At 33.1% G+C, this 12,094-nt stretch overlaps 2 protein-coding genes across 2 annotated transcripts in view; one reads left to right on the top strand and one right to left on the bottom strand.

Annotated features, from left to right (window-relative positions):
• LOC134268764 (kinesin-like protein unc-104) overlaps positions 1–10,311 on the top strand; it is a 30,305-nt gene extending 19,994 nt beyond the window's left edge. Inside the window, exons 33-51 of the mRNA XM_062751003.1 lie at positions 43–211; positions 369–459; positions 635–753; positions 844–939; positions 1,253–1,312; positions 2,410–2,460; positions 3,112–3,183; positions 3,422–3,579; positions 3,782–3,887; positions 4,054–4,168; positions 4,282–4,367; positions 4,494–4,588; positions 5,144–5,289; positions 5,685–6,017; positions 6,490–6,614; positions 7,060–7,303; positions 8,046–8,165; positions 8,291–8,409; positions 8,818–10,311. Coding sequence (XP_062606987.1) covers positions 43–211; positions 369–459; positions 635–753; positions 844–939; positions 1,253–1,312; positions 2,410–2,460; positions 3,112–3,183; positions 3,422–3,579; positions 3,782–3,887; positions 4,054–4,168; positions 4,282–4,367; positions 4,494–4,588; positions 5,144–5,289; positions 5,685–6,017; positions 6,490–6,614; positions 7,060–7,303; positions 8,046–8,165; positions 8,291–8,409; positions 8,818–8,857 — 2,345 coding nt within the window. The 3' untranslated portion in view covers positions 8,858–10,311. The remainder of the gene's footprint in view (positions 1–42; positions 212–368; positions 460–634; positions 754–843; positions 940–1,252; positions 1,313–2,409; positions 2,461–3,111; positions 3,184–3,421; positions 3,580–3,781; positions 3,888–4,053; positions 4,169–4,281; positions 4,368–4,493; positions 4,589–5,143; positions 5,290–5,684; positions 6,018–6,489; positions 6,615–7,059; positions 7,304–8,045; positions 8,166–8,290; positions 8,410–8,817) is intronic.
• LOC134268771 (uncharacterized) overlaps positions 1–12,094 on the bottom strand; it is a 209,676-nt gene that overhangs the window by 117,577 nt on the left and 80,005 nt on the right. The gene's annotated exons all lie outside the window — the stretch shown is intronic.

The raw sequence follows: 12,094 nt of genomic DNA, 5'->3' as shown, positions 1-12,094 counted from the left end.
ATAACTTTACAAGTCGACTCTGTTTCATTTATTCTATGACAGAGCCGTACATCTGTGAGCAGAAAATGAAGTCAGTGGACCTGTTCCCAGATATTGATGAGAAAGAGCTGCCCGGACACCTTAAGGTCGACTCTCAGTTCCAGTTCAGGGTCACTATCCTAGAGGCTTCTGGGATAGCCTCAGAATATGCTGACATCTTCTGCCAGTTCAAGTAGGCTTTTTGTTTGTTTTCTTTAGAATAAAGGCTTTCAGAGATATGAATAAGTCAGTGATCATGCAACTTTTTCCGTTATGGAATTTCTACAATTTATGATTGTAAAAGTTTGTCCCTTTCCAATAACCTGTGTATGTTTTTTTTTTTTTCGCAGCTTCCTACACAGACATGATGAAGCTTTTTCAACAGAACCTCTTAAGAATGGTGGGAAGAGTCATCCTTTAGGGTTTTATCATGTACAGAATGTAAGAAATTTTTCATAAATAATGATTTTGTTACATCAATAACTGTGATAAAGATCCTGTGATTCTTCTATTTTAAATTTTATGTAACAAATCTTGCTTGTAATGGATTCAATCATTTACATGCAAGTTTTTGCTTCACACATACAGTATACATAAAATTAAATATGATTTCCAGTTCACAGTCTCTGTGACAAAGTCCTTCATAGACTACATAAAAACACAGCCTCTTGTGTTTGAAGTCTTTGGCCACTACCAACAGCATCCATTACATGAACAGGCCAGAGAAATTCCTTAGTAAGTGTTTAAATCTGCAGTTTGTTCCATTAAAGTCATTCCACCATGGTATTTGAAGAGGGATCTTAATTTTGTCGTTTCATGTTGTAGTAATGTCAGACCAAGGCCCAAATGTAATTTTCCTCCCATGATTCCAGTATCTAAGCCAGTTCCTTCACCAAAGTACGGAGTTCTGAGTCCACCAAGGTATGTACATTTGATACTTTTGTCTTTGTAACTTTTTATCATATGAATAAAAATTCATGTTCATATCCATACATATTGAATGTATTATCAACATCTACAATACAAAATTGTACATATAAAATTATAGATAAGAAATACTGTTTAAGCCTCCACAAGAATTGGATATCTGTACTTTGCTCTGAGTTTGTGTTTGCTTGTGAATTTTTTTTTGAACCCAAGTCTAAAACATGTAAATTTATGTTTTCTCGCAATTCAATTTAAGTTATAAAAAAAGCTTTCTCTTGTGTTCATTTCTTTGTGTTGTGTGCTACAGAGTTAAAAAGTCACACAAAAAAGATTTGTTAATTGAAGTCAAGAAAGCAAACCAGGAAGGGTAAGATTCTGCAACTGACTACTGATTTAGCTAGAGTGGGACGGACAAAGCTTTAACAACTGAATAACCAGCTTTTACTTTATATGCTTGAGTTACAATGACTTGCCTCACAGTATCTTAAATGCATTGAGGAAAAAGAAACAATTTTGAAATATACAGATTGCTTTATTGTTTTTAGTTACATGATGTACTTAAGACTCAAGCATATAAAAAAGGTTTATTTTCTTAATAGAAGCTTATCAACATTTAACATGGGGTTACTTGCTTTAACCTTTAGCTTTGTTTTTCTTCTAACAGGTTGTTCATTTAATCAACACAGAACCATTAAGCTATTCTCGATTTTAAAACAATTTTACCTGACTAACTGAACTAACACTGCAGACCCAATGTAACCATCCTGCATTATTATAGCCCATTATCTCTAACCGCATTATAAATTTCACTTCAAATACCATTGATTAAAATTTAATCTTACACTCTTCTTGTGTATGACTGAAGGTTTATCCTTTGTTTACATGCCTTTCTTAATATGGACATTAGGAAGATATTCAAGTATTGGTAGGTTATATGCAAGATTTGCTGCTTATATACAAGAGGCTTTTCAGAATTGATATTTTTTTCATAGCTAGATTTTTTTATCAGCTATTGCCTGTGCTTCATACCATTATAAAACATTTGTAATAAGCCTTTTCTTTTGCTGGATGATTTGTTTAAAACAGGTCACTCACAAGTAAGACAAGGATTTACATAAATCATTTGCTCTTCTGATGTTTTCTTTGCTTCAGTAATGAAATTTGTAATAGGAAAGGCATGTAAACTATTTACACAACAATAAAAACCATAAATGTATTAAAGAGAAGTGCTTAGATAAGTAATATTTTCATAATATGTATACTATGTACATTATTTAGTAAGCTTAAAAAATTTCTTATATCTTCATAATCTTGTGCATTAGTGCAAGATTGATTGTCTATTTCATCTATGAGCAACACACAAGGTTGTTTTTCTGATTAACGTAACCATATTAATTCTGCTAACTTGTGCTTGAGCGGGTTTGCATGCACCGGGTTGTACACGGTTCCCTTTGTTTGGTTTAGGTTTTACGATTCTGGTCGCAGTCTGGAGTCGCCTCTCTCTCCGGGTTCGAAGTAGGTATTGCAGCTAAAGGTGACCTTTGGTGTTGTATCTTCTTAAATCTTCCTCAGAACTTTACCTTTAGTTGTCAAGCTTTATAGCACCAGCTGTTTACTTCATTTACTTTAGCAAAACTGTGCCCAATTACATTCAATATTAGATAACTTTTATTTTAAATGTTTGAATTTGAAATATTTTAATGTATTAAAAGTTGTAATTTTAAAAGATAATAATGAAATATGGTATTCTTATTGAAAATTCATTAGTCTTTTAAATTGCCTAGTACTCTGTAGTCATTTGAAACTGTAAGATTTAGAGTCACCCATATTTCTAGTACTTTGGTAGGTGTAATACTGTTTTCCCAATTTTGCTATCATTGTGCTTTTAATACACTGTAATATCACAAGGAATACTTTACCACATAGTATTATCATTATTCAACATCATTATTTTACACTGTCATAGCATATGCACCAGAAGCTGCTTTTGAATTTTTATATTTTTTTTATGACAATGCTCTTGATTATACTTTTATGGTAATCAAATGTAATGTATTCTAAGTTATATTTTTTTTTAAATGTTGTTTGTAGGAAAATTATGAGTATAAACTTTTTTACTAAGTCACCATTATGATGCATTAATCTGTACCTTTCTTTTGTTTTCAGCTGTAGTCACATACATTCCAGATTTGACCTACTGGTTTGGTTTGAGATATGTGAGCTTGCACCCAATGGAGAGTAAGTATTGGTACAGTGTATCCCTAAAGATGATTTATATATGGTTCAAAGGAACTGATAATAAATATATCAGTATAACATGCATGTACTTGTCCAGGCCTGTACTTGGACCTGTATGAGTCAGAGTGTGGTGCTATGTGTTTTTGTACTGAATACTTTGAATGTGATACTATAATTCTGAAGATACATTGTACTTTGAATGATATATTTTCTAGAGATACTTTGTGGTTTTGTGTAGGTACGTTCCTTGTGTTGTAAGCCACGCTGATGACCAGCCTTGTACAGGACTGTTTATGCTTCACCAGGGAATACAGAGAAGGATTGCTATCACTATAATGCAGGAACAGAGTCCAGAAATCGACCTCATCTGGAAGGATGTCAAGGAACTTGTTGTAGGTAGGTATTTATAGAACCAGGAGTATTGACAGGTATAGTACATGTAGACGAGCACATAAAAATTTTAATGGCAACCAGTCAAAATGTTTTCTATATAAGTTAATCTTTATTAAGATTTTTATTCAGCATGAGCAGACAGTGAGAAATTTTTTTTTAATTTTTTTTTTCCAATTTTATGAAAATTTTTATGTATGATCTACAGGTCGTATTCGTACCACGCCAGAATACCATGAAGTAGACAACGAGACCTCTGTGCTGTCACTGAATCTTTTCCCAGCCTCCTACATACAGTATCCAGGAGATGACAGGTAATATACAAACCTGGAGTAAAATTATAGAATTATATCACCTGATCGGTTTTGATTTATTGAGAGGAGGGGGCTTCGAGCATATGATTTTCTCTTGGGGAATTTTAACTGCACTTACATTATATAAATTATACATGCACATGTATATTATTTTCTTCTCTTTCAGAATCTACTTTCGCTTTGAGGCTGCATGGGATAGCTCTCTCCACAACTCACATTTACTGAACAAAGTCACTGCCTCTGGGGACAGAATTTACATGACTCTCTCAGCCTATATTGAGGTTTGAAAACATTGCCATCATCTTTTGTTCTCTTCAAGATTCATTGCTTACCTTTGTTGCAGTTTATGCTAGTTATTAAGATTGTTCATATATATTTTCAATTTATTTTTCAGGTGGAAAACTGTCAGCAACCTGCTTGCATTACCAAAGATTTAAGTATTGTTATCCATTCAAGAGACACAAAAATAACTAACTCCAGGTACAAATTTAAAAACAAACAAACAAACAAAAAGCATCTACACAAAGAAATAAGAACTAATAAATATTTCATTTAAACAAGCTAAAGTCAAGCTTTTATAAGAATCTATGATTTCTTTTAAATTAGGACTTTCAGGAGTTTATTTGGAGGTAGCAAGTCTCTGGACGCTAACCGTGTGAGCGGTATTTACGAGTTGTTCCTGCGGCGGGCCTCAGAATCAGGTAGTCCAGGTATCTGTTGTCCCACGTATCACCTGTGTTTGTGACGTGTACTGCACTTCCCCCACCTCCATGTAATCTCTAAGCAGCAGGAAGACAAGTCCAAATTACTACCTGAAAAAATTTCAAATTCTTCCACATTTGAAGATCTCCTTAAATTATAAGTCTTGTGTATTTATAATTGTTCTAGTGTTTTAGTTACTTAGTGTACATTATAAAACTACCTGATACATGTTCAAAATGTAGATACTTAATATATACCCAGTATATGCACCATTCCCAACATGTCATTAGTCAGTGCACAAATTTTTACATGTACTGTACAAGTGTGTGATTATTTCAGTATACATTGAATGTGCATGAGTTCACAGTCAGTATAATCAGAACTGATAATATTTCTTGCACAAGCACAATTTTTGAATTTTGATTCAAAGAACAACTCTGTATTAAAATTTCTTATTTACAGTGTACACAGTATCTCATGAAATAACAATTTCTTTGCAAATTAAATTAAGGCTCGTGTAGAAATGGTATAAATGTATTCTGAATCCCTTACAGGTGCCCAGAGAAGACAGAGGCGGGTGCTGGATACGTCCTCTACCTACGTGAGGGGGGAGGAGAACCTCAATGGATGGAGGCCCCGGGGGGACTCACTTATATTTGACCATCAGTGGGAGCTGGAGAAACTCACCAGGCTAGAACTGGTCAGTTGATTGCATCATGTGATGAATTAATAGAAAATTAAAAGATAGTTCTTTAATTGTTTTAGAGGATTTTCATAGTATAAAACCTTATCAATTGGTTGGTTCATGTCTTATTTAGATACATTGTATTTACAGTAAAACTTATCTAATCTGGGCTCTGCTGGTTCCCAAAAAATTGGCCAGATAAGTCAACATTCTGGATTAGAAAACATTATAAACAACTGAATTTGATAAAAAGGATTTAAATTTAACATCGTATAAGGCAAGATTTTGGATTACACAACATGCGGATTAGACAAGTTTCACTGTATATTGTTGTTTATAAATGTTTGAGACTTTGACATTACATATACTGTACATGTAAAGCAAATGTTATTAAATTTTTGCTATGCTAGGTGGAGAAATCTCGTCATGTGTTGCTTCTGAGAGAGAAACTTGCTGAACAGAACAAGACAAATGAACTCAGTAAACTAGACAAAGAAGCCTCAAATAAGTCCGTAAAAGCCAAACATGATCAGGAGAAAGAGGAAATCCTAAATAAAACAGAGAATTCCGAAGAAAAATCCATAGAGAAGTGGGAGAAGGATGACGCTACAGAGAAGTATGAGAGACAAGGACAGGGTGTCTACAACTTTACAACGGATGGAAGCCGAGAGCAGGAATTGACAGCTAAATGTCTGAGGCTCATTCTGCAAGGGAAATTACTGCTGACTCCTACTTCTCTTAAGGTTTGTGAATTTCCTGCTGGTTGTTGAAACTTGAAGTAAGATTTTTTTTAAGATTAAACTTGTTTTAGTTCCAAGGTTTTACTGCAGGGATAGTTCTGGTAGATATAGTTATGTGAATCATGAAGGGGGGGGGGGGTGTTGGAGGTTAAAGTCACCAATACTTTCCCTCAAGGCAAAACCATTTCCTGGCATATACATGTATATCTTTTGAAAAAAAAATCTTGATAGCTAAGAATTTTATATTTTTATGTCACCTGAGTCATAAAGGAGACCAATGTTATATGTTCCTGACTAAAACATTATTCTGTGTACATTTATTTTTTTTTATGATAAACACAAAAATCCATACACCAAGAAAAAAAAATGAAACTATGGTTTCTGTTTTTTACAAATCACCCTATCTTTCATTTCTGTATTTCATCTGTATACATGGAATAAGTTAAAATCCTATAATCTTTTGATAATATTTTAGCCCTCCTCCGTGATGACTGAGTCCCTTCTCAGTAACACCACCACAGACAGTGAGGAGAACTTGACACCTAGTGACCAGTCTATGATTACAAGTATTGCCAGCTCCTCAGCATCAGATTTATGCAGGTCGGCAAAAGACATTTCTTTTGATTCTGAAGTTTAATTTGTTAATATGTATATTACATGTCTATTGTGGAGTGAAATACCTATCAGTGATAAAATCTGTTACGATATGTCCACCCAATGAAGTCTTTGCAGGATTTACAGTTAAGTGCAAAACCCCCATGTTAACTTGATTTTATGCCATTTAATAAAAACACACTAGTTTTACATGCATGAGGAAGGTAAAGGTTCTAATACATATACAAGTTTAAATACCGGTACTTCTTACACCTTTTTAAAAGTGGAAGGGTTTATGAACTCTCTTTCTCTCTCATTTTTGTTTTCTTTAAAAAATTTAAAGTTTCACATTTATGATCATTTTGATAAAGTCATGAAATGAAGTCAATCAAATTTGATCAGATATTTTATTTAATTTACTCTGCATTTAGTTATTTATTATTTTCCACAGACATGCGAACCCCCCTCCTCCCAGTATCCAGGTATCCAAGTCATGCGACAGTCTGACTACCAGCACTAACTCCGAGCTCAGTGACCGAAAGTTCTCCCTCCCAATCAACCCCCCCGAATCAAATGCTGACGACGACAATTACATTCCCCTGGTGGACGAGGTGAGGGTCAGCCCTGTCGTGTCCAGGAAAGGATACCTCAACTTCCTGGAGGAGAAACACACTGGATGGGTCAAGAAATATGTGGTATGTAGATGCATGTCTTTCATTAGTCAGTATTAGTGTAAACATTGCCTTGAAAACTAGATTCAATCAGTTATCTCTGTGTTAAAGAATGAATTTATGCCCTGTTCACACGACCAGTTTAATTTGCAGTAAATTAATGCAAAGTAAACTAATGTGAATCAAACTAATGCGAATTTAATTGTGTTCTAACGACAACTAATGCGAAGTAAACTAATGCGAATTGAAATTCTACTTCTACGGCCTGGCGTCAGTAAGGCTATTATGACATCATTTGCAAATCACATCACCTTATGCAGGAGCAGATGCATTTGACATAATGTTACAGTGTCTGTACACACATTTTAGTGATTAACACAATTTTCCTTAGTTTTTCACTCAAAAATAGCCCAAATACTTTAAGCCGACCACGAACATGTGGATTTGACCTTCTTTTGCCATTACGCATGCCTCAAAATTTAATTCAAGTTAGCTTCGCTTAGCGTTCACACGGAGCTAATGCGAAGTAATTTAATGCGCAGTAACTAATTCGAATTAAACTAATTCGCATTAAATTCTCCTTGTTAACACTTAGCGAAGCTAACTCGCAGTAACTTTACGTTTAATTCGAATTAAACTCTCCGTGTGAACAGGGCATTAAAGTTATCAACAATCCTTGAAATATGTAGAAAGGTAATCTTTAATATTACATGACTAAATAAACTATATAAACAAGTCAGTAAGAAAGGCTACCATATATCCTTAGGTTGTACGGAGACCCTATATATACATCTATAATTCTGAGAAGGACCCAGTTGAGCGAGCCATCATTAACCTGGCGACAGCTCAGATTGAATACAGTGAAGATCAGCAGTCACTGCTAAAGGTAGGAAGTGGAGATTTCTATCTCTTGTAGCCATAACACTAAATAAGTACAGGGTATCGGTGTACATATACCAGAGGGGTTATTATCAATATTTCTTCAAGAATGGTTTTATTTTGTAACTGCAGGTCAGGAACACTTTCTCTGTGCTGACAAAACACCGAGGATTCCTGATGCAGACCCTGGATGATAAAGATTTCCATGACTGGCTGTATGCTCTAAATCCTCTCCTGGCAGGACAAATTAGGTAGGTTTATTGTTAGAGGAAATCTGCAGGAATGTATCTCAGAGTGGCTAAATGCATGGGTAATTCAATGACTTTGAAACAACTATATTTATAAAATGTATATTGTCAAAAAATTAAAATTTCGTCATTTAAAGAAAAATCATTCTATTAAACAAAATCCTTTAGGTGCTAGCTAGGCCATAAATTATGAGGTCGTGAATTAAAACAAAGTATGCATGTACAAAAGTTTTTAATTGTGACAGCCATTCTGGAACTGATATCCATGAAAATATAAAGAACATTGTCTATTCTAAACAAGGTTATAAATTATGATAATACATGTACATGTATCATAATATTGGGGTGGGGTTGTGTTCTTTATACATGTATCTATTATTTTAGACTTAATCTTTGTATATTTTTGTTTAGATCCACCTTGTCTAGGAGGAAACTGCCAATGAATATATAAAAAAAGAGAAAGAATGAAAGTACATTCAGCATATGCTTTAATAGGCATTCGTCTCACTCACCAAATAATAAAAAGATAGAATTTACAGACTGAAGGATTAGATCTGAAAGGAGCAGACAACTCATGACTTTTTTGTTGTGTTTACCCTGTTACATTTGTGTATGTATGGGGAGACAGTCTTAATTTAGATCTTCTGATGTATTATTCCTCCCAGAAGGCTACAAAATGGAGAGATTTGTTAATTAGTGTTTACAGCACTGTTGTGATATGAACAAGGATATTTGTTATTTATTGAAAGTATTTTTTGTTGTCGATGGTGTTACATGTACATGTATTTCATTCTTTATCTATATACATGTATAGGTATATTGTTATCATTGTAATATCATTCATATTAGACCTTCACTTTCCAGCAGGAAAGACATCTCATGACACTGGTAAAATTAATTTGTAAGAGGAGAAACACAAAAGTAATATTTAGCTGACTCTAAACAAGTAAAAATTACAATTAAGTCTGGAAAAATGGAAATAATGGTATAATTTATGACTTTTTGGGGTATTATATACATCACTATATGTTTTGTAGAGTTTATATTGAAATATCTGTTTTGAAAAATATGAATTTGATATTTATCAAAATTTATCTCTCAGTCTAGTATTGACATTTTTATGTACATTGTGCCAAGATGTAAGTCTATCAGTAATACTGATAATTTATAGTTTCGCAATACAAGAACAACATTTCTAGTCATCTCAAATCGTTATGTGTTCATTCATTTTAAAACACACTTGCATGTGTCATAGTACGATTAAAAAAAATCAGCCATTTTGCATATTCTCCTCTATATTATCATTGATTCTCACCGAGATGCAGGTTGTAGTTTAGCTATATGTTGTTGGTAATGTAAGCATACCAAGTTCATAAATAGTAAATGTATCAAGTAAGAATATGTCTACTTAGCTGAATGTTGGACTCATGTCACTAGACTTGTCTACATCAACAAGAGAAAGAAATTTTACAAACTGAGCAGGTGCTGTATATAAATTTCTGTAAAAATCATGCATCAAAGCATATGTGAAATATTTATAAAAATTATTTTAATTCAAAGTTTCGTGTATATAATCTAGTAGTACATAGCTTGCTTCACACTAGATTATAGAGTCCAAACAATTTTCTGCAATTTCTCTTCAAGATATGGTTGCTAATGTTTAATAAGAAAGAATTTTAGATTAATCTGTTTAGTATGAAATGGAGAATTTATCACTTTGATTTTGCATTGCTTTGAGGAATTTTTTAATGTGAATTGGAGAGAAATCTAATCTAATTCTTTAGGGATGAAAGAGGGATTTTTCACTTCTACTTCATGTAAGTGACAATCTGTAGTTAGGACTCACTTTTTCGACCCCTTGAATTACAAGTATTGTACATGTAGTACTAATGTATTAAATCTGAATTAAAATTTACGAATTTCACATCATTTGACTTTTTTGAATTTTCGCAAAAAAATTAATGCTCCAGTAAACAATAAAATATTTATTCTATAGCTTTCTTACAAAATAAGTTCCATTAATTGTCTGTTGATGACAAAGGAAAACAACATTGCTATATCTATTAAATAATTCCTCAACGTGATATCTTGTGAAGTTAGTCGCGACTTACTAAAAGTAAAACCGCAACCGTATCAAAATTTAAAATACGAAAATTTTTATCACAACTGTTGTGTTTTTATATAAATTGAAATAGTATATTAAATATTTTTTATTGTCTTATGTTTATTTAAATGTAAAACGAGTGAAATAATCCGGGAAACAGAAATATAATTTAAGACATATATACATTGAATTACCGGTATACACAGTGGCTTCTAACAGAATTTTAATTGTCTGACAGATAAAGGGATTTACACTGTGTACGCAAAGGTGTTTAACACCTGTGTTCACTGTTGGTTTAAATGCCTGCGGGGCATGATTAAGAAACCCACGTGCCATTATAGGGTATTAGTGTTACACATCATTGAACAAACAATGTCGTGAAATTCATGTTGAAAGTCAAATTGTGAGTGTACTCTCAATTAAAATTTATAAATTAAACTTATCAAGTGTTAATATGATTTCAATTCTTTACTGTTGCTTGATATATACATTCAATGGTCATTTGCGTGTTTTAGCAAATCCCTGGAGAAGAAAAATATTAATTGTCGTACACTGTAATGTTTGAGTAAAATTTATTAGGAATGTGTCCAAGTTGATCTGAAATCGGAATTACTATTCTTTGGTCTCGGGTATCTCCCGATTTATAGCTGTAAAATAATAACGTATTTACGTATTTACGCCTCTGATTTAACATGTGAAACTACGGAGACATTGAACAGGCAAGTTTTTAACTACATTGTTTTACAAAACAGTATTTAATTGCTGTACTCATTAAAATACCTGTTTATTTTCTTGATACGTTCATGTCACGGAATAACCCCGATTTTTATTTACCTGTTCTGATACGTTGTATCTGCGTTAAAATCTTAAGAAAACGGGAAACAAAGCCTCGTCCTATATAGTAAGTTCGACCTATCTTAGGATTTTTCAAAATTTAAGGCTGAAAATGAGCCTTTCGACCTATATACCCCATCGACCTATAATCCCGAAATTACGGTAGATAGTCATTCATATCAAGTGATAGTTGTGACTTTGTTGATTTTTTTGTTCATTTTGTTTTTATATACATTTAATTTATACCCCATATATTTGTGCAATATTTACCTGTCAGGTACATTTATATTTATTTTTATACTTGTTTTTGATTTGAATGGGCAAATGAAAAAAGATATGTACAGAGTTAAACTTGTTTGATAGAGCACTGTTCTGTAAAACCATTCAGATTTCATTGCAGCAGGTGTTTTAATCACTGACGAGAAATATATGTATTTTTCTGGAGATGTCACTTATGGTTATAAGTAAAGTGAACATAAAAGATGCACTGGGTATTGATAATACATGTACATATATGAGTATGTAAAATTTAACTCTGCTGCAATGAAAGCTAAATGTTTTACACTTTACTTGCTGTCATTGTAAGAGGTCTGGTACTCCTACAGAGTAAATTTAGGCATGTGTAAGAATAGACGAACAAGCTGAAAGGTTTGTAGTGAAAATTACATTCCAATGTACAGATTTGTTTAATGAATCCACTTTAAAAAAGTATAGTTTTCCAAAGTAGAGTTCTTTTTGTAAGCATGCAGA

This window comes from Saccostrea cucullata, unplaced genomic scaffold (assembly GCF_032062105.1).
Source record: "Saccostrea cucullata isolate Sc308-1 unplaced genomic scaffold, CSIRO_AGI_Scuc_v1 ctg772, whole genome shotgun sequence".
Classification (NCBI taxonomy): domain Eukaryota; kingdom Metazoa; phylum Mollusca; class Bivalvia; order Ostreida; family Ostreidae; genus Saccostrea; species Saccostrea cuccullata.
The sequence above is the reverse complement of the archived record's forward strand: the minus strand, read 5'-3'. Positions and strand labels throughout refer to the sequence as shown.